The following is a 22,178-nucleotide window of genomic DNA, read 5'->3' on the forward strand; positions in this document are numbered from 1 at the left end:
CTAGTCTTTAACTATAACAACTTTTTCTTTTTTTATACGGATTTTGCCTAGGGTAATAGTAAATCCTAAGAAGTTAACTTTTTTGCTATAGAATTTTATCTTTTTAAGTTTTACTAGAAGTTTAGCGTTCTATAGCTTTTGTAATACTTTGTGTATATGTTCCTTGTGGAGTTCTAAGGTAAGTGAGAAGATAAGGATGTTATTTAAGTAAACAACTACAAAGATGTTTAGAAATTCTTTTAGAACGTGGTTAATTATGGTTTGAAAGGAGGTAGGTGTGTTTATAAGTCTAAAGGGTATTATAAGGTATTTAAAGTGTTCTTTTTTTATATAAAAAGCTGTTTTTTATTCTTTGTCTTCTTTGATCTTAATAAGGTTATAGGCTCTTTTTAGGTCAAGGGCTATAAACTATTTAGTGTTGTACAGCTAGTCTCTGAGTTCTAAGATCAGAGGTAATAAGTAGTAGTTTTTTATAGTAATTTTATTAAGTTATTAGTAGTTAATATAGAGTTATAATTTCTTATTTTTCTTAGGTATAAATAAAATAAGGTATCTTGCTGGTAATATAGAGGGTCTAATGTAGCTCTTCTTTAGGTTCTCTTTAAGGTACTTATTAAGTGTTTTTTACTTAGTTTTATTAAGTCTATATATCTTATGAAACTTTAGGTGTGTTTCTTTTTTGAGGGGTATCTTATGGTTATAGGAACTATGTTCTAGTAATCTTATTTCTAGTTCTTTAGTAAATAGTTTATAGTACTTATAGTACTCTTTTAGGATAACTAAGAGTAGATTAGTTATTGTTTTAATTTCTACTACTACTAATGTTTTAACTAGGTCTTCTGCCCTTCTAATATATATAACATATCTTTGTTTAGGAGTTGCTAAAGGCTTATTTAAGGACTAGTTTTTATAGTGCTACTTAGTAACTAAGTCTTTCTATTAAAGTTAACTTGTTCTCTAATCTATTTATAAGTTATGTTTTTATAACTATAATATTCCTAGGATAACGTTTATGTCTCTTATTGTTGTAATGTTAAAGCTGAGTTGTTTATGTTAGCCATAGGTAACCAAAGAGAGTTATGTTATCTCTGAATTAATAGTATTTTTGCTATACTTAATTATTACTCCTTTAATGTTATGTAGTATGTATGTGTATTACTTTTTGTTTTATAGTATATTTAATTGGTTTATTATTTTTGGTAATATGAAGTTTCCTTGTGTGCTACTGTTGATTATTGTAGTTACTTTTTATCTATTAATAAGGATTTTAATTCTTAGGTATTTGTTGTTTTTATTTGTAGTGGCATATAAGGACTTGGTTATTATAGTTAGCTGTAGTCCCTTTATAGGTGACATTCTAAGTTTTTTACTAGTCTTTTAGTGTTTATTGTGGCTTATACCTTGAGTTACAGAGGATTAGGTTAGCTTTTTTTTGCTTCTTCTGTATATCTCTAGGCGGCTGTCTTGGGAACATAGTGGACCTTACACTGGTCTTTTTTATAGTTCTCCTAGTACAGGTTATTACTGTTAATATAGCATATAAGGTATTTAGGTGAAGGGGTAAAGGTTACAAGTCCTTCTTTTATTCTTATAAGTACTTATTTAAATAGCTGTTAGTTTAGATAGATTTCTTTCTTAAAATAGACTTTAAATTAGTAGGGAAAGAATTAATGATTATGTTTTTTTAGTAGGTGGAGGGGATATTTGTCCTGCATATATTTTGCCTAGAATATGGTGTAGTAATGTTAGTGTTCTGGCTGTAGGTATTCATGGTTGCCTTTAGTGAGGTGTCTGCTAGGGAATGTTCTCTAGCCTGTTAGTAGAATCCTATAGAATTAGACTTTTTGCTTATTGTTATAAGGGTTAATGTTTTTCTTAGTAATTTTAATAGGTATATTGTATTTATCTTTTTTTTTGTCTTTTATTTCTAAGTGTTTGTTACTAAGGGGTTTATGTTAGTAGTTGTTAGTATATTTGATAATCTCTTGTTATAGTTTAGGTTATAGGGTTTCTAAGTATGTACCTATGTGTTGCTAGTCTTGGAGCATTTTGTCTAGTTACTTTGTGGCTTTTCTGGCGAATCTAGAGCCTATTATAAGAGTCTTAGTTAGTTGTTTTTTGTTAGAAATAGTGTTCTTTTAAATTTATAGGTATGGATTATTTTTTTTTTTTTGGAGTAAGGGTGTTTAAGCTTAATGTAAGTTGTTTGTTAAAAATAGCTATTATTATAATTTTTTTGATTTAAGCTTCTTTTTTTTTGCTAGGTTTCTATAGGAAGTTCTGGGATTTAATAGCTTTTTTTTGTATAGCTTTTTAGAGGTTATTTGTAAGTTGTAGTTGTTTTAGGGGGCTTTTTTGGGCTAAGATTTTAGCTTATAGTTGGTTCTTAATGGTTTTTAGGGTGTTTGTTATGTGTGGTTTGTTTAATTATGTGGTAGTTTGTTTTTTTGTAATAACTAGTTTTATAATAAGTTTCTGATTTTCTTTTTTAAGCTATTAAATAAGTTCTTAGTTTTTATTTGGTTTTTGTTTAAAGGAGTAGCTTTTAATAGCTAAAGTTTTGCTTATTGGTTTTAGGTACTAGCCTGATTGTTCTTTGCTATCCTGATAAGTAGTACAGTTGTTATTAAAATAGGCTGTCCAGGAGAGTTGCTTATAGGGTGTTTCTTTTTGGGTAACTACTACTTTATAGGTAGGTTTAGTAGCGTCTATAGTGGTAACGTTTAGTCCTTTAGTAGTAACGTTAATGTACTTAGTTTTTTTAGGTATAGGTTAAAAGGCTAGTTGCTTAGGTTATCTATATTCTTACGCTATATACTTTATCTGGTTACAATTATAGCACTTAGTATTCTTCATGTCCCTAGGGGGCTGTTTATTGTTATAAATACCTATGCTTAGGTCCATTGGTCTGCTGTGGTACTTATAAGTGGTACTTTGTTGTAGTTGGTTAAGGTTTCAGAATCTTCCCTTTTTGTTTTAGTTATTGTTTTTATGGTTGAAAGGTATGTATTTTTTGGATATGTTAGTAGGGAGTTTTTTGTTTTCCTTTTGCTCTTTATAACATTTATATAGCTAGTTATTAATCTTAATAATAAGTTTAATGTATTTTAGAAAGTTATTAGGTCTATTAAGTTTAATGATTTTGTTTTTAATATTATTCTTAAGGTTTTAGTAGAATATAAAGATCTTAGATTTGTTTATTAAGTTAAGTTAAGCGCTAAGTTATTAGAATTTAGTAGTATAGTATATAGCTGATTTAGTTTATTTAAGGCTAGTAAGGTCTTGTTTAGCTTATTGCTTTTTATTTAGGTCCTAGAATAGGGACCTTAAAGTATCTTTAAAGCCTTGAAAGCTTTTAAATATATTTTAGGTTTTACTAGAATAATGTTTTAGTTGTTTTATGTTAAGGAATTCTTTTTAGAAAAGTTTAAACTACTATAAGGCTTGTCCTTTAAGGAAGGTGATAATATAGATTATGTGCTTAGTCCTATTACAAAAGTTCCTTTTGTAGAAGCTTTAGTAGTTCTTGACTTAAATTAGAAATCCTTTTAGGGTTCTTATGGTTCTGTTGTAGGTGATAAGTAAGTTTAGTTTAAGTTTTTTATGTTTATTTGTAGAGGTAGTAATAATATTAGCTATAGCCTTAAAGGTCTGAACCTCCTGCTAGAGTGCTTTAGCTTAGTTAGCCTTAGCCTTAAGTAGCTTTATATATTATATAAGTTTATTAATAAGGTTTTAGGTAATAGCTAAATTATTATTGTTACGTTTTAGCTTAGTGTAGATTTATTTGTAGACTTTGTTAGTAATAGTTACTTTTTTATTAGTGTCTAGTTTGAGTTCTAGTAAAAGGTAGTCTTTTATAGTTTAATCCTTAGTAAGTTCTTTAGCTAGGCTTTTAGGTCTAACTAAAGCATTAGAAGAGCTAAGGGTAGGTAACTTAGCTAAGGTACAAGAAGATATATCTATTATGTTTTATTATTTATTAGTATTAAGGTTAACTTACTAAATAAAAGCAATTAAAGTATTATAGTCAGATATTTAATAATAGGGTTTATATTAATAAGCGTTAAAGTTAATACTAAGAATAGTAGTTATATATTTTATAAGTTATTAAGCTAAATCTAAGCTTTAAAAGGTATAGTAATTAATTATATAATTAATAAGGTTATAATACTAGTAATATTACTAATAAAAAATATTAAGAGTTATATAAAAATAAATTATAAGTTAATTACTAAAAAGCTATAAAAGTCTAATCTTAGGTTTACTTAAGTTTATTTTATATATAAGTCCTAATTACCCTTCAGCGTAATCTAGTAATTATTACCATAGGTATTCTATAATCACTTATAGATCTATTTTATAAGCGCTTATATATACTAAGCTATGATCGCTTATAGATTCTCCACTTAACTAATCATTATTTTTATCTTATCTCTATATAACTTATACCATAGTTCTTCTATACCCAAATAAGACCTACTTATTCTTTATACTTATATCCTACTTAGCCGCCAGTTCCCTAGTAAGGTGTACCCTGGTCAGTTATGTTTGTTTCTAACAGGTCATAACATTTAGGTCCTAAAAGCCTTAGCTATTTAGGTATAAGTTAAATAGTATTAATATCTTTAACTTAAAATCTAAATAAAAAATAACTATTTTTAGGTTAAAAGGGATAAAGCTAGTTTATTTAAAGTTAACTTATATATTTTTTTTACTTATTAAAATAAAAAAAGTTACTTTAAAAGTAAAAAAAAAGTTATTTTTAATAATATATATAATTTATATTTATATTATTTTTTTAATTTTTTATTATATAATACCTTTAATAAACTAAAATAATTAATATTAAAAAGCTAAAGCTTATATAATAAATAAATAAATATATAAAAAATAATAATATTATATTTCTTATAGTAATTATTAAATTTAATAAACTTATAGTTATTATAGTTATTAAAAATTAAAAGCTATTTAATACCTTTTATATAAAACTTTATATACTTTTTAAAATATTATAACTAATTTAAGCTAATTTTATTTATAGTTTATTTATTTTTATTAAAATAAATATACTATTAAAATAAGAATTAGCTATTAGTATACTATAAAAAGAAATAATATTTGTTTTTAATAATAATATATAAAAGTAATATTTAGCTATTTATATATATACTTTAAATAATAGAAATCTATTTATAATTACTAAGCTACTTTATATAAAGCCTTTTATAATAATTAGAAGTTATAATAACTTTTATATATAATAGTATTTTTATTAAAAAGCTTATTTTATTAAAATTATAAATATTATTATTATAAATTTTATATTTTATAATTATATTTTATATAAAAATAAACTAAACCTATATAACTATAAAATTTTTAGCTAATACTTTTTAATAGTTAATTTTATATTAAAAATACGTCTTTAGTTCTAGTTAATATTATATAAAGTTCTTTACTTATTAAAGTCTAATATATATTATATTACATTTATTAAAGAAATAATTAGCTATATTTTATATATTATTAAGTTATAATAAAAATCCTTAATTAATTAAGTTAATAACTAATTTAAAAATTACCATTTTTTTTAGTTTACTTATCTTTATTAATTTTATATAAGTCTTAACTATAATATAGTAATTATTTAGTATATTAATATTAAAGTATTATTCTTAGGACGTTATAAATAAAAGCTACTTTTTATATAAATAGTTTTAAGTCTTTTTTAATAGTTTTAATTATAAAGATAATATAACTTTTATTTAAAAAAGAACTTATTATTATATATAAAAGAATATTAATATAAAGTTAAAGTTTAAGAAAAAAAGAGAAAGTAGGCCACTTACTATAATAGGCTACTTACTATATATATACATTATATAAAATATAATTATAAAGTATAAAATACTTAATAATAAATATAATTTTAATAAGACTAGGTTTTTAGTAAGAATATTATTATATATAAAAGTTATTATAACGTTTAACTATAAAAGAAAACCTTAAATAAAGTAGCTTAGTAATTAGAAATAGGTTCTTATTATTTAAGGAATATATATAAATAGCTAAGTAATACCTTTATATGTTACTATAAAAAGCAAATATTACTTTTTTTTAATATATTAATAGCTAATTCTTAATTAAATAGTATATTTACTTAAGTAAAAATAAATAAACTATAAATAAGACTAGCTTAGATTATTTTAATTATTTTAAGTAGTATATAAAGTTTTATATTAAGGCTTCTTATTACTTTTTAATCCTTAATAGTTATAATAACTATAAATTAATTAGCTTTAATAAATACTTTAAGAAATAAAATATTATTACTTTATATAACTAACGTACCTGCATAGTGAGCGACGCAACAGAGTGAGCGACGCACTTCCTTATCGCATAGAAAACCCCTAGTTTTTAACTATTTTTTAAAAATCCATTTTTAGCTTAAAAAGTAGAGGGTCTTTTTTATTGGTAACCGATAAGAGTTATATTATAGAAAATAATATTATAGAAATTATATATAGAGCCTTATACTTAGATCTCTTATCTTAAAGCTCGATAAGCTAGCTTACATAATCTAGTATAATAAGTAGAGATAGATTTTCTATAGTTTTATTTTCTATAATATAACTCTTATCAGGTACTAATAAAAAAGACCCTCTACTTTTAAGGCTAAAATGGATTTTTAAAAAATAGTTAAAAACTAGGGGTTTTCTATGCGATAAGGAAGTGCGTCGCTCACTCTGTTGCGTCGCTTACTATGCAGGTACGTTATATATTTTTATTTATTATACAAGCTTTAGCCTCTTAATATTAAATGGTTTAGCTTATTAAAGTACTTATATAATAAAGAAATCAAAAAGATTACAACGTAATTAACTTCTAGGCTAGAGGTATTAGTAAGTTAGCTTATAGGCTTACTATTAACAAGGCTAAGAACCATAAGCTTTATACAGAGATAGAGGTACTAAGTAAGCGCTAAAGGGTAAAAAAGACCTAACTACGTCTTAGAGGGTCACTTAATACTGTTAAAGTAGAGGTATTATAAGTAGAAAAGGGTAGTGTTAATACTAAAGGAGAAAATAACCCTTAGAAGAAGGGTTATATAGAAGGTGCTAAACTACGCGTATAATAATATAGTAATTACAGAAAGACTAGATATAACGTATAAACCTATAAAATAGTTTAGGATAGTAATAAGGAAAAAGGTAATAAGTAGTTTTAATTAATTTTATATGTTATAGTTTAATTGACTTATATAAAAGGTAGTAAGGTAAAAAAAAGTGTATAGCTTACTATAATACGTAGCTTACTATATATGTACGTTATAAGGCTTATAAATAATAAAAAGGTATTTTTTAATATATACTTATTTTATAACTTTACCTTTAGCTTTTTAAAGTACTACTTTTCTAAAGTATATTAAGTTATTTAATATATTAGTTATAAAGTATTATTTTTTAAATATTATAAATAAAAGTAACCTTTTATATAAATAATTTTTACCTTTTTTAATAGCTTTAAGTATAAAAAGAATATAGCTTTTATTTACAGTAAAACTTATTATTATATATAAAGTAAAGCTAAAAAAAAGAAGGTGTAAAAGAAAAAAAAGCAGATAATTTACTATAATAAATAACTTATTATATATATACGTTATATATAATCTACTATATATATATATAACGTATTTATATAGTAAGTTACTAGTTATAGTAAGTTACTACTCTTCTTATTACTAAAAAAAACCCCTTTTTAACTATTTATTAAAAATTAAAATTAGCTTAAAAAGAGTATAGTTTTATATAATAAGCTATAATAAGAGTTATATTTCTAAAAATAAATAATATAAAAAATAGTATTTTACCTTAACCCTTAGATCTTTAGTAATCCTTTTATTTAAAGGCCTAGATAAGAGTTATAAGGGTTAAGGCTAGATAAAAATCTCTATAATATTCATTCTTAAGTTTAACTTTTATTATAGCTTAAAACATAAAGCTAAACTCCTTTTAAGCTAAAATTCAAATTTTTAAAAAATAGTTTAAAAAGGCTTTTTTTTAGTAATAAAGAGAGTAGTAACTTACTATAACTAGTAACTTACTATATAAGTACAGTATATTAGAACTATGTTTTATAATATATATTTAATTTTACTTATGTGTTTTATTTTATACGTAACTATTACTTAGTTAAAGTATATTACTATTTAAATAACTTAAAACTAAAACTTAAATACTAAGTATAATTATATATATTTTACTATATAACTATAGCTTATACTAAACTATAATAAGCTATAATATAGTTAGTACTTTTAATAAGATTATAACTAGGAATAAATCACTTACTTCAATTAGCTTCTCAGTAAGCAGAAAGCATTTCCTGTCTTGGTCTTGACTAAAGTTAAAGGAGCATGAGCGCCATAGTCCACTGAAGCCCATATCCTCGAGAATGTCATTCAGCACCGTTGTGGATTCTAATGCCGAGCTGAATTTTGGATTTGAGGTGAGCGCATAGAGAAGGGCCTGCGCAGATTCCAATGTAGACGAATTTTGACAATGTAGGAGAACATCGTCTAGGATAGAGACTATTGGGCCACAACTGTAACAATGTTAGTGACCCATATTGCGTGTGGTTTTTAACGAAAACGCCAAACAAGGCAGCTTACAGGTGCATAATGACGGCTGGTCTAGCTGTTGCGAGCTCTGTCAACCATCGGAGTGTCCGATTCTGTAGCGCATCCTCCAGATACTGGAAATCGATCAGTTCGATAGCCGTGTTCAGGAGGAGGTCTTTGTCCTTCATGCCACCGAGATCCTCGTATCGTTGCGTCCCAGCGACATCCCCCAAAAGTAAAGGGTTGATTCCAGCAAGCCATAGACTATCCCTGAGCTCATCGCTCCCAACAGTCCGGGCAAGGATCAGGGCCATGTAAGGCGATCGAGAAATGTCATCCGACGGCTTGCCAGTGTCTCCTGGAGGACTGCCAGCCATGTCTAAGAAAGCCGACAGTACTCTGGTGGCGTTGGTTTTGGTTGTGGTGTCGGCAAGGCCCCGGGCGAGACAGGCACAGACCGCGAAGTGGAAGTTCTCTACCGTGAAGTGAATGCCGTAAGCGTCATCTAGAGGCAGCGCAGCCTCTTCGAGCTGGACCCGACCCTGAAGGAGTAGAGGTCCCATCTTGTCCCCCCTCAAGTCCCCCACAGTACTAATGTTAGTCATAACTGCCTCCAAGAACTGGGCCGTGCAATTGAACAGCGCCGGAGGGACCAGTCGCAAAAGTGAAATTGCCAACCAGAAGAGTTGCAGCCCGTATCGAGATGCCGAGGGTAGTTTAGCCATCATTTTGGACAAGGATGTGACAATGGAGATGAGCATGTCACTGTTGGTATCCTCACCCAAGCGACCTACACTGTTCCGCAAAGCGACGAGTACTTGATAGAGTAGATCGTCATCCACTTCTTCCCGCGCTAGGCACCCCATGACGGCAAAAGCTCGAGGCTGGATGGCTGGGTTGTTTTGGAAAGCAGTACTGGCGACCAGACTCATCCACCGAGACCTCCAGGCGTTGGAGATGTCGACTGAAGGTGCTGCGACCGAGCAGACCTCAAATAGGACGGCGGCCAGGTTCTCAGTGGCAGTAAGCGAAGGGCCAGCTTCTTGTGTTGTTGACATGGAAGCGCCGTCGCGCAAGAAAGGAGGTGGTGCTGAGAAGATTTCGCTTCTGGGCTCGCTGAGGAAATCCAAGCTCCCCCTGAGCTTGTTGAATCGAGTGTCGTCAAGGTTGAAGGAAGTACAAGCTGCGTGGACAGTGTTTACAAGGAGTCTGTGCACAAGCAAGCGTACCTCTGGAGCGCCCGTGTTTGCCAAGATGGTGACGATGTGGAAGATCTCAGGCAGATATAGCTGAGACTGAACGCCGTTGTCGAAAGACAGTGACAGACAAAAGTGTAGCAAGACGCAGATCTCGGCCCAGACAGCATTGTCGGGCAAATACTTTGTGGGTCGAAGAGAAGAACGATTCAACGCCTTGCGCAATCGAGAAATCACCTTGCCCCGCAACGTGATGCTGCCCATACCTGAAACGATGGAAGATAAGCCTTCCATGGGCTCTTCAGAGAAGCCAAAGCTCAATGCTGCCCTCATGAGCTCCTCGAGAAAAATGTCAAGTATTGTTTCGTCCTGATAAATGGCGGGCCAGACGACTTGCTCCAGCGTGTATGTCAGGCCGTGGTCCGACATGGCCACATCTATGAGTTTCCGGAACAGGGCAGCAACTTTCTCCTTGCCCTTTTCGGCGTCGGGCTCGTTTGCCAGAACGGCCGTTCGTAAGCCCTGCAGCCATGGTGCCATGTACGCGAGACTAAGAGGTTTTTGCTCCTCTGTAAAGGTTTCCCAGCCAACAAAGAACTCGGTTAAGAAGTCAAACGTCAGCTGTGGTTCAGACGTTGCGAGTTGTCGGCTAATCTTGATGATGAAATGAGAAGGGTCCATCGGAACAGACACGTCTGCATATGAGCAATTAGCAGGTAATTCATTAAGAATGGGGTTTGTCTAGGTCGAGATGGGGCCCCAAGAACGTGACTAGACCAGGACACCATACCTTTGGTGCACATCAAATTCGAAGCTGCGCCGAACTTGAAAGCCTTGCATAGGGCCCCGAGGAGGTTGTACGACGAAAGCCTCAGCACATGATCGGAGCTTGACAGGTTCGTCAAGGCAAGGTTGAGTAGAGTACCTGGCACATCTTGCGGACGAATCAATCGCTCGTAGGCCTTGTGTGCTCTTGTGTCCTTGCCATACTTGGCCTTTGCACCGCGAATTGTCTGGAGCACGTCGATCTTTTTGGGGCTGGTGAAGTACATGACAATCTTGCCGTTGTCTGCACGTAGGCCAAAAGCCGAGTCGTCCTCTGTCTGAATTGAAGTTGGCGCTTCTTCCACCTCGCCGAGTCTGAAGATGTCGTTGACGGTAGTGCTCAGCCTGTATCCTGGGAAGACTTCCTGTTTCTTGGTCGTAGTGACCTGTACAAACTGGCTGCCAACCTTAATGACCACTTCAATTTTACCCTTTGTCTTGGACAGTCGAGTAATTGGCTGGAACACATAACGGGTATCTGTGACAACACTGATTGTCTCTTTGGGGAGATGCAGCTGGCTGAGATGGAAATGAGCTTGTAAATCCTGTAGACTGCCGATCAAATGATAGTCGACGTTCTTAGGATTGAAAACACTATTGTCGCTCTTTGCAGAGACTCGGAGAAGCCTCCGAAAACATTTCCTATTTGTGAATCAGCGACTGCTACTACTGCTGACAGCAGGTGGTTCTTGGCGCTTCTGATGACTGCTTACCTGAATGCGCTGTTCATGTTGTAGACATAGATCCTGACAAGATTCTTGGACAGCTCGACGGGTGTGAGTTGTTCGAGTTTCTTGAAAAGATCGTCTTGGGGTTCGTTCTGCCCATTGTAACATGTGGCGTCGATGAGGAGACCAAAGGGTTTATGCCACAGACGACTTGCAATCTACATACAGTCAATATATAGACGTTGACTTGCGCAAAGTGGGACATTGGTTGCAATGATGAAATTGTACGGGCAACGGAAATATTCTTCAGTGTGACCAGGCAATAATGAACCATGGCCCACTAGGGATTCAAACCGTACCTTCAGGTAGCAGTACAAGAGTGTGTCGTAATCTATGCTCTCAGCATCAATGTGTCGCAGAATGATGCAAATAATGGAGAGAGAATCCTATCAAAAACTGTTAATAGCTTGTTGCAAGAGGGGCACGACGCCACAGCAATTGAGTAGTTTCGTACCTTGCTCTCACCACCGTCGTAGACGGCCCTAGCCGTGATGAAGGATTCGGTGCTGCGGAAGGCGTTTCGAAGCATGAAGTTCTGAAATCGCGAGTACGAGGGCGGGGTGTTTGTCGATATTTGTGGTCTGTTCCAGGTCACAGCCAAAGGCGGCGGTCCCAAATTCGTGATGAGGTTCCGAAGTGGTTCAAGAACAGGCGACCGACCCCTAGATACCTCGGCGGGCGACCGGACAAAATCCCTTCGCTCTTGGGTCACGAGTCTTTGCCGCATATGGTCCCAGTGGTCATACAAGAACCTGTGCAAAGCGACGCAAGAGCCAAAGTCGAACGATTCTGTGGTGGGCGGAGTTTCCAGATTCTCAGGATGCACCTACAGCACGATTAGTGTATGTGAAGGAGGTCAATGTTGTAGGTTAGACGGACGAAAACACATACAGATATCTCGCGCAAAAAAGTGGTAACACGATAGATGTTTTGGGTGAGAAAGTCGTTTAAAGGGAACATGTATGGCTCCTTGGCCCCGAACAGCACGTTATTTGCCAGGTTTTGGATAACCTTGGCAATCAGGAGAAGACCCCGACGCATTTCTTTGGAAGGTATCGTCGTGACCAGACCCTCAACCTCAGGCGCAACAATGGCCGGGCAGAAGAACCTGAGAAACACGAAGGCTCCCACAGCTGTGTACTTGGCTTCTTGAAACCGCGGAAGTACGGCGGTAGAAATCTAAGAGCGTGGTGTTAGATGGCAAGCTCTATCAACGGGGTGACCCGCAAATGCAAGAAGACGTACAATGTTGCAGATCTTTCGGAATGAGGCCGGCATGCTGGAGGACGACGCACAAATGTCGTCAATGAATACCTTGGCGACAATACGCAGTTGGAGAGCATTCTTCTGCAGCTCATCCGTAGAGCTGACTCTGGCTGGGTCCAATTCAAGATCCAAATCCTTGGAGGTGAGCATTAGCCTTTCGACAACCTTCTGAAGAGTGGCCTTCAGGTACGGTTGCCCCTTCCATTTGGCATAAACGGAAAGCATCTTGGTTGCCACGCAAGTACGCCGCAAAATCTCGGATTCGTTGTCTGTATGCCCCGATGAGCATGATTAATTGCTGACTTCGCATTGTGTATCAGGGTCTGACCGGCTTACCTGTTTCCTCGATCTCTTGCTTGATGAGGACTTCTAGCAGCTCGAAGCTGAGACCGCGGTGCTCAAAGATGGTAAGTAGAGAGACGGTCAGCTCATCAACCTCGCTACTTGGACACACAGCACTCATGGCGGCCACAAGGGTCATGTCCTTGGTGAGGAGCTAGGCACCGTGTTAGATCTTTCGCCAGCTGCTCTCACATCAACCAAAACGTTTTACGTACCTCAAGCAACTCGTCATATTTCTCACTGACGGCAGCATCTGTCAAGTTGCTAAACTCTGTGCCTTGGATGAGTATATTGTACAGGACTTTAACAAAGGCCGTCCTGATCTCGACGTTGTCGTGGTAACCAATGTTCAAGGAGTGCTTCAGGCCGACGTCGATGTTGGCGCTGAGCAGGTTCGAGAGTATAGTGATGGCAAATTCTGACGAAGACCCGCCTTCGTCTCGGCTCGAGATGCCTGCCATGAGTTCGTTTCTGCCACCCTCGGGAGACTCGTGGTTGAGCAACGATAGAAAACGGTTAAAGTAGGTGTGGAACATCTGCGACTTGAGCTCGCTTGTGCCAGCATCGGTCTGTCCCTCGCCGGGCTGCAGCGGGAGGCGGAACGTAAGCTCGGCCAGCGATTTTAGACATGCTTTGTCGAGGTCCTTTTGCACCCTCACAACCTCGTCGAGACGACCGCCCGAGCTGCTGGTAGTCGAGTCGAGGCGCGGAGATCGAGGGCGAGCAATCCAACCGAAGATGTACTCGAGGAGCTGATTTCTGATCCGGACGTCGTCTCTAAGATTCAGATGCTCTTTCCTTTTCGTGACAGCCTCACACAGCTGGCACACCTTGATTTTGACCCGTAGGGTGTTGGTGCTGTCGCTAACGCCGTCGAGGAACTTGGCGAAGTTGAGAGCGAGAGCACCGAGGTGTATAGCTGAGGCGGCACCGAGGTCTGAAGGACTCTCGAGTCGCTCCACGAGCGCCTTCAAGAGAGAAATAGCCTGTTCGGCAAAGATGATTTCGACATCCTGTGCCTTGTCGCTGGGTGCCAAAGCGCCAGTGAACAGGACCTCCAGTTCGGACTCGAGAGCCTTAAAGAGTGACTGATAGAGCGTGGATGAAACCTCACTCGAAAGTACCTCTCGGGTGGCCTCTCTGATCCTGACGCTTGCACAGCCTAGAAGCTGGATGCTGAGCTTCAGATATCTGCCCAACAGAGGCTCTTCATGGTTTTCTGAAGGGAGCCTGTCAATCCATCTCAACCCGCTGAGAGCGGGCTCCTCAAGGATGATTGCCTGGTTTGCGGTGCAGATGCCCCCTAGGGACGCTAGAAAGCCCGAGTAATTTCGCCATTCAGTCAGGGTCCTGTCATCCACAGCATCAACTGGCGCCATAGAGACTTCTCTCGAAAGGAGAAGCCACCTCTCGAAGCCGTATTCCCAGGCCGAGAGAATGCCGCTCGTGGGATACTGCAACCGGCGGAGCAGGCCACGAACCCTCTTCTGGAATGCTACGAGCCCGGTGAACCGGAATGCTCGAGAAGCGATTTCCCCGTAAACCTCGCCGTTGCGAAGAAGTGTGGCAAATCCTTTAGCAGCATCCGAGGCAATATCGACAAGGTTGTTTTCCTCATAGAAAAGCCCTATACACGCTGTCACTGTCTGGCAAGTGTCGACGTCGGCAGAACACAAGGAGACGAGAAGAGTCGTCTCAAGTCTAGATGAAGCTCCCTCGATTTCGGGAACACCATCGGGCATGTCTGAGAGCTCCTGAGAGCGAAGAAAGGTCTCGTCAGTTTTGTAAACCGGTTGATACGCGCCGGCGTCAAGCTATATCAGCAACAACTTACACGCAGTGATGCCAGCAAGAACTTGCGGGCCTCCAGGTATTCATGAATAGCCTTGATTTCTGGTCCGTCTCCGTCAGAAGTTACATCGTTGCACATGTTCAGCAGAACCAGCGAGCTACACGGATTCATGTTAGCTTAGCACTGCAAGTTGGACAAGCGTGAATAGGTTCAATCGTCATACCTGCGTCTCCAAAACTCTCTCTTGAGCGCTGCTGAGCTCAGCCTGCCGCGGGAGCGGATGATATCTAGTATGGAATCATCGGAGAAGAGCCGTTTCGCAACGCCTGTGGCAAGTCTTCGGATGGTAGGGTTGGCGGATACGACGCACGACAGAAAGGAGAGGAAGACATCCTCATCGACCGCGACAGCAATAGATTCTCCCTGTCCATCGCCATCGAAAAGAGACCGAGGCGACGCATCCAAGAACTTGAGAACATCACATGCCATGTTTGTAAACGAGTGAAGGTTCGAGTCACGACGCGGCAGCGCAAGAGCCACGGTAGTGGATTCTGCAGGTGAATCTGCAACGACCTATCATCCTAGTCACTACACTGATCTGTATAACCGGGGCTACAAGAAAACGAGTTTCCCCAGCTCGAGAGGGAGAGTGAGAGGGGAAGCGATCTCTCGTCTGACATACCTTAAGCTGAGTACGCATAAACGGCCCTGCCACGGCAAACAGTTGCTCATAAATATGCGAGTCGCTCTGGCGCGCAAAGTAACGGCAACCTTGCACGACGGCCGTCTTGAAGGCCAGTGGTGAAGATAGATTGAGGTACGACTGGTTGAGCGAGCCGACACAGCTGTCCAGGCTTAGTTCAGCCAAGCTCACAAAAGCTGCTGTCATCATGTCTTGATCAAACAAGGACGAGTCATTGCCCCGGCGAAAGACGGCCTCGCGAACCTCATCTTGTACATCCATGGCGTAGCTCACCAGCGCCGCGTCATCTTCTGCAACGAAGTGGCGTGATGCCCTAAGTAAAGACACCAAAGAGTAGGCGGCTTGCTCGTTCTTGTTCCTGAGGGCCTTCCTGAGGTTGTCCAAGAAACCGACCTTCTTGGCCATACTACTGCTTTTGGCCTCTCGGAGATTACTAGCCACTTCGAACACGTCGGGTAGTAGGAAGAGCAGAGTGGTTTGCAAGGGATACAGCATTCCCTTCTTGCGACCGTTATCAACCACGGTTTGTGTCATGTCAAACAAGGTATCAGCGCCGCCGTCAAGCCGCTTGTGTAAAGTGTGTTGCTGCACGAACTCATGGGGATATCGGTCGAGCCACCTAGTAATGAGTAAAGGGGCAACAACGGCTACCGTGTTCTGGAAGGACTTTCGAAAATGCAAAAAGCTGGAACATATCTCCTGAATGATAAGACCGAGCTTTTGAGCATCGACCCAGAAGAAGGACAATATCTTGAGCACCGCTAGGGAGGCCTTGTCGTCGTCCGGTGTAGCGGCCGACTGACCAGGGGCAGCTTGCACAACAGCTGCGGTACGGACAGTGTACACAACGTTTCTGAAGTAGTCGAAGGAACAGGACCAAGTCGAGGCTGTAACGTACTCGACAATGACCCTTACGCAAGGCTCTAAAACGGCGACTTGAGTAGTGGGTAGAACGTCATCGTCTTCGGACGCATCAGTATCACCGGGAAGGGGCGAGGCAAGACCGCTCGCGGAGCGGGCTACGGTGTCGGTGTGTCTCGGTGTATCATCGAGAATGGTGGAGGAGGGCAGGACGTAGCCCTCAGGGATGGGCTCAACAAGCCACTTAACCAAGTCGAAAACGCGATTGACAAGAGCCTCGTCCAACGGCTCTGGAACGACGGTAGGAGTCGCACGGCGGGGGTCGGCACCGACAGCAGGTTGGCGAAAGCCTTGGGCCTTGACATGGTCCCAATGGGCGGTACAACAGTCGGCAGCCAAGGCAAGTACGTAAACCTCGGAAAGAAGAACATGTGGTGGATGTGCAAGTGGGGGGAAGCCCTTGTAGTTTCGAATTATATCTTCGAGGAGAGCGACGAGGGAATCGAGCACAAAGGCGAGAGCAGAAGTGCTAATCTTGACCAGGGTGGACCTCGTGATGAGGACAATATCGTCCTGCTGAAGCTCCTGTCCGTGGGTTCCTGTCCTGTGGGGAAGCTGGCGGAGGAGAAAAAAGCCAGCGTCAGCGACAAGTCCAAAGCAAAAGAGGTCAACGTTGGGGTGACTTACCCTAGTGGCGAGCCTATCGACCAGGCAGCCGACGAGACCAGCATCGCCGTTCATTTCTGCGCTCCAGATCAATAGAGCTCATGACCGCACGCGCGCGCCCAGTATGCCAGTCTCCGTCCTCGAGCTCGGAGCGGGAATTGGTCACGATACCGCGGAAGGTGCTGTGTGTAGATGGAAGAGGGGAAGGACGGGCCGGTACGAGGCAGAGGATGAAGGCAAAGGCGACAGATGGCGGGTGTAGGAGATGGGTGAAGCGTCCGGTAGCTGTAGCAGGGGTGGTCGTGGGTTTCGAAATAGCCCAATTGACTTGTTACGGGAGCCAACAAGCTGTGGGTGGCGTACGGAACGGGATTGGGCACGGTAATGGAACCGGACTTGGACAGTAATGCTGTATCGGTCGGTGTTGATGTGCGAGGTGTGCCAGGTGGAGGAGTTGAAGGAAGCTGGAGCCAAGCTGTGGACGAATAGTGCGCCCTTGTAGCGAATGTACGCAAACGGTCGGCCGCGGTCGAGACTTTGGGGTGTTGGGCAAGGTAGAGGAGGAGGGCTGAAAGTTGTGTCTTGCTTGTCCTTGTCTGATTGATTAGCTGATTTGCAGGTCTACTTAACCTTAGGGAGAGAGAGAAGGCGGCGGTTGGACATAGGAATTTCAGAGGTTCCAAAGACCAAGGACATGTATGTAGATGTCGGTAGGTAGTCACTGCGACTTAGGTATCGGGGGAGGGAAGCATACCCTGTTCAGCAGTGTGCAGTATCCCGCCTTAGGGATATTGACTATCTTGAGAACCCTACCTTACAGTAGGTAACTCGAGGTAAGCAGTAATACGTAGTAAATGCTCTGTAGTGAACAGTGATGGTGAGGCAGGTGATGGGAGATGGGGGGCGGGGACGGGATGCCAAGGGTTCTCCAAAATGCTGAGATGCACTGCGACAGCGACCGACACCAAAGCAGATACATGCTCCCGTCTGCAAGGTACCTTGCATTGAGGTCCCTTATCTAATGAGCCCCGCCCCACGGCAAAGGCCAGCTAACTGCTTTCGGCATCCTGAGGGAGGTGGCATCTGAGGGCTGAGGGGATGGTGACTTGCTATGACAAGCTGTCCGTGCGCCCGAGCGCGCCAAAGCCATTCCCGAAAACGCGCTTAGCGAGTTGGACTTGCGAACTGTTGGCCGGAGGTGGGGGGGGAGGATGCTTACCAAACAGCGAAACTACGCTTTCTGGCTGCGCATAAATATACATTAGGTGTGCAGACTTAGGGATACCTAAGCAGGCACCTCCTTCAGATCCTCTTCAGGAGGGGTCCAGCTTCGACCAGAGCTGCTGGCCTTGCTCGGACTTGGCCGATGCTTCCTGGACGAGCCATCGGAGTGGAAACATCTCTAGTCCGCAATCGCTTGTATAGGTACTCAACCCCAGAGAACACATGCAGGTAGTATCTTGCTTTACACACCTCGTCATTAGTCAACAGTACTCACAGCATCTCAAAAACACATCAACCCGTGCTGCTATCAGCTGCTATAACCTGTTTAACAATCATTATACACACAGAGCGTAGCACAGTCTAAATATTAGCGCCCGTAACACATCAGGCCATTTGTTTTTAACGGCGTATATCCACCCACGCCCGCCTGCACTAATTATACATGACATACCGACCAATACTCTTAGGATTCTTATTACCTTCTCCTTCTACTCTGCCACGTGAGAAAGGCACTTCTTAGGTCGTATATAAGCATCGTCTCTGCTTAGACACACAGCATGATCCTTTCATCTATCGGTAGTTGTTGCGTCCGCCGCCATATCTCCCACCACCACCACCACCACCACCACCACCACCTCCTCCTCCTCCTCCTCCTCCTCCTCCTCCTCCTCCGCCGTAGCTGCCGCCCCGACCTCCGCCGTAGCCACCTCGACTCTGGTAGCCACCCCGATCTCCTCGTTGGCCTCCGTCGGCATGGCCGGAGTAAGAATTGGACCCGGATGGCGGTGGCCCATAGTTCTGATGCTGGCCGTAGCCGCCTCCGCGGTACGACGCGTTTGGTCCCCGCCCATCGTTTCCATACCCTGCGGGCGGCGGCGGCGGCGGAAGACCCATACCGAATCCAGGGTGCCCTGGCGGCGGAGGGTGCCAGGACGACTGAATTGGCGGTGGCCCAGGCGGCTGGTATCCATGCTGCCCATGTCCATGAGTGCCGTTGCCTGAGTACGACGGCGGTCCGCGGTCTTGGCGCCCATGTCCGCCGCGGCCGCCGGGAGCGTAGCTAAAGTTGCCTCGACGACCACCGTCGTGGTGTCCGCCGCGCTGGAAAGGAACGCCGCCGTAGCCCCGTCCGGACCGGTTCGATTTTCCTTTGAGTGTCTCAATGTCGTTGCGGTCCAAGGCCGGAGCCGGAAGCTTGACACCCCGAAGCAGCATGGATTTGTGGGGATGCGAGCTCGATGGGAATGTGTACCAAACCCTGCCTCAAATGTCAGTCTTCAAATCAATCAATATAATGCATTTGCGGACTTGGCATACCTGAGAGACCTGTCGTAGTCGAGGTTGGGCATTCCTCCGCGATCCAAAGGATATACTAACTCCCCGTGAGGCAAATAATCCGGGATCTTCTCGACGTTACCAGCCAGCCCGTCGCTGGTCCGCGGATTGAGCTTCAGCGTGGGTGCCCCCTGTTTTTTGGAGTAAAAGCTGGTCGTGATCTCGTCATAAAGCTCGTGGTGGGCATCTGACAGAAGTAGCACATCCCTGCCAACACCGTTTCGTGCCTGGTCTGCCGCACTCAGCAAGGGATACTTCTTTTCAACAGCGGCCAACAACCTCGGCATCTCGATGAAAGGCAGAAGTGCCACTCCCTGCCACGCCATCTTCTTTCCATTAAGATCGATCTCGAACTCGGTCGGATAGAAGTCAATGACTTCGCTATCTTCGTTCAACATCAGGTCATGGAAAACCTCGGGCAGCGCATTGCGAGAGGCGGCTGGCATCACACTCATGAGCTGCTCAAACGGCTTCGAGATGCGGCCCTTTTCAAACTGGACATCCATCTTGTCAAGATCGACAAAGTCCGCGGCAAATGGAGCATAGTGGTACGGGTAGTACCACTCCCAAGACGGACAACCCTGGAAGTAGTACAAAAGAACCCAAGACAGGCCCTCAACGTAGGCTCTTGCAACTTTGTGCCGAAACTCATGGTCGTTGCGGTCAACGTGAAACTTCTGCTCGTAGTATCGATCGGCATAGCCCTCCTCCCACATCCTAACATGGTCTACTGCAGCTTCTTCGGCAGCAGATGGCGTGCTTGGGCCCGTCGCACTCGCGGGAGTCGAGTCGGTCTGCGTCGCCGTGTCCTCGGCCTTTCGTTTGCCAAGCACGGACTTCTGGTCCGGAGTGCTAGGGGCCTCTTCGCTCGCTTTCTCGCTAGCGTCGACTTCTTGACCAGGCTCCGTCTTGGACATCAAGCCTTTGAGTTGATCACGAATGGCGCTTGCGGCGCTTTTGTTGGCAGTGTTCGCGTTCATATTAGACGAGCGGCCAACTACCATGTCGTGTGTAATGCCATTCGGACCTCCCGCAGCCGGGAACAAGGTCAAGCCCGCTGCCGCATTGTCGACTTGTTTTGGTTTGGCAAATCTGGGGTTGCGCTCTTCCTGAAGCTTTCTCCGTTTGAAGCTAGCCTCTCTCCGATCTTCGGTCTCCTTCCTTCTCTTGAAGATAGCGTCCTCTTGCTTCGCCAAACCATTCAGAATCAGCTGCGCCCGGCCCAGGTCGACGTGGCCATCCTTCACCACATAGCCGCCCATGAAGGGTAAGTTGTCCTTCCAAATAGCTGTCAGGGTGTCGATTCCATTCTCTCGAATTTCAAGTGCTGGCAAGTGAGGCAAAAAGTCGTTACCCACGAAACAGCACATAAAGACCCAGTCATCAATGGCTCTCTCCAGGTCGAAGCGGAAGGGCAAGCCTGGAACATTGAGCTCCGCGGCCAAATACTCGCGGAGGATAGAGACGTGAAGCCAGATGAAGGGCTTGAGAGCGAGACTCTTCTCCTGCTCGTCGAATTCACCAACCTTCTCTTTGGCTTGTCCGCGACAGGCACGAGCCTCGTGTCCCTTCTGTCCACACAGCTTGCACATCTTCGCTTTGCTATCTTGGAAAAAGACATCCTCACGCAGAACTCGGAAATGGGGCTCGTGGGTGGCTAGGCCGAGCATGATCAAATCGGCATCGAGACCGTAGATGACGTGGCGGGTGTTCGGGTCATAGTCTGGAGAAATGCGCTGAGACCGCACAAAGTTCATGATTTTGTGCTCGCCCTCTCCGGGGACTGTTGCATCCGAAATGATGATTTTAAGCCTAGCCCAGGCCGGATCCGTGTTGAGCTTGTATGCGCACCAGTATCGCAAACTCGCCGCCAGAATGTCCATGAATGGAGTACCGGGAGTAATAGAATTCGAGTCGAAGGCCTTCTTCGTGACGCTTTCCAAGCTGTCATCGGAGACGGCACCAACATTCTGCTGCTTCAACAGTTTGAGAAGCTCTTGCTTGTCCTCCTCTTTCTCCTGAGCTTCCTGCGCGGATCGGAATCGACGAGACCGTTGTTGGTTCATCTTGGCACGGGGGCGACACCGTCTGCGTCACTTAAGATTAGTTACGATGCCAGCAGGTGACAGCAATATGCTGCGAAACGGGATAATAAGAAGTCAACTAACCGACAGCAATCATGAGCAGCTTTCGCGGACGGACCATGTTAACAACACGGTCGGTGTATCTGAAGACCTCCAGCATCATCTCCTCCTCGTCCTTGGGAGCCGGACGGTCCTCGGGATGGGAACAAGGATGGACGATACCGTTCATGTCGAGGTACAAATTGTCGAGTTCCTCGCCATTGGGGTTGGGCCCAGTAGTGTCGACTGGAATCTCAGAGCCATCCTCAATCTTGACGGGCTGCTCCTCGATAACAGGCGAGATGATCTTAGGGTATTTGTTGGACAGCCATCGAAAAGCGGCTGGAATACCCATCTCGGCGGTTGTTAAAGGATTGTACCTAGAGAGGGGATTGTGTGACGGCTATGGGATGGCTTCTCAGAGCGTCTCGTCGGTGGAGTGTGGAAGGCGAGGCGAGCCGGGAGCTCTTGTGTCGCAGTAGGCAGATGTT

At 41.9% G+C, this 22,178-nt stretch overlaps 4 protein-coding genes across 4 annotated transcripts; all 4 read right to left on the reverse strand.

Moving 5' to 3' along the window:
* Window positions 1-8,673: 8,673 nt before the first annotated feature.
* ColSpa_09630 (neurofibromin) lies at window positions 8,674-17,080 on the reverse strand (the record flags this gene model as incomplete). The annotated part of the gene is made up of 13 exons (XM_049275842.1): window positions 8,674-10,517; window positions 10,613-11,241; window positions 11,361-11,533; window positions 11,675-11,761; window positions 11,830-12,201; window positions 12,267-12,554; window positions 12,621-12,910; window positions 12,978-13,137; window positions 13,199-14,797; window positions 14,818-14,932; window positions 14,999-15,348; window positions 15,458-16,954; window positions 17,027-17,080. 13 exons carry the CDS (start codon window positions 17,078-17,080, stop codon window positions 8,674-8,676), a joined length of 7,458 nt encoding a protein of 2,485 aa, XP_049131799.1.
* Window positions 17,081-18,795: 1,715 nt separating this feature from the next.
* ColSpa_09631 (uncharacterized protein) lies at window positions 18,796-19,263 on the reverse strand (the record flags this gene model as incomplete). The annotated part of the gene is made up of 1 exon (XM_049275843.1): window positions 18,796-19,263. One exon carries the CDS (start codon window positions 19,261-19,263, stop codon window positions 18,796-18,798), a length of 468 nt encoding a protein of 155 aa, XP_049131800.1.
* A 252-nt stretch (window positions 19,264-19,515) lies between these two features.
* Window positions 19,516-21,630, reverse strand: ColSpa_09632 (5'-3' exoribonuclease 2; the record flags this gene model as incomplete). Its single annotated transcript, XM_049275844.1, has 1 exon — window positions 19,516-21,630. The coding sequence occupies one exon, from the start codon at window positions 21,628-21,630 to the stop codon at window positions 19,516-19,518; it is 2,115 nt and encodes a 704-aa protein (XP_049131801.1).
* A 97-nt stretch (window positions 21,631-21,727) lies between these two features.
* ColSpa_09633 (5'-3' exoribonuclease 2) lies at window positions 21,728-22,042 on the reverse strand (the record flags this gene model as incomplete). Its single annotated transcript, XM_049275845.1, has 1 exon — window positions 21,728-22,042. The coding sequence occupies one exon, from the start codon at window positions 22,040-22,042 to the stop codon at window positions 21,728-21,730; it is 315 nt and encodes a 104-aa protein (XP_049131802.1).
* Between the last annotated feature and the right edge of the window lie 136 nt (window positions 22,043-22,178).

The sequence above is a fragment of the Colletotrichum spaethianum genome, assembly GCF_022836535.1.
Source record: "Colletotrichum spaethianum MAFF 239500 DNA, contig29, whole genome shotgun sequence".
Classification (NCBI taxonomy): Eukaryota; Fungi; Ascomycota; class Sordariomycetes; order Glomerellales; family Glomerellaceae; genus Colletotrichum; species Colletotrichum spaethianum.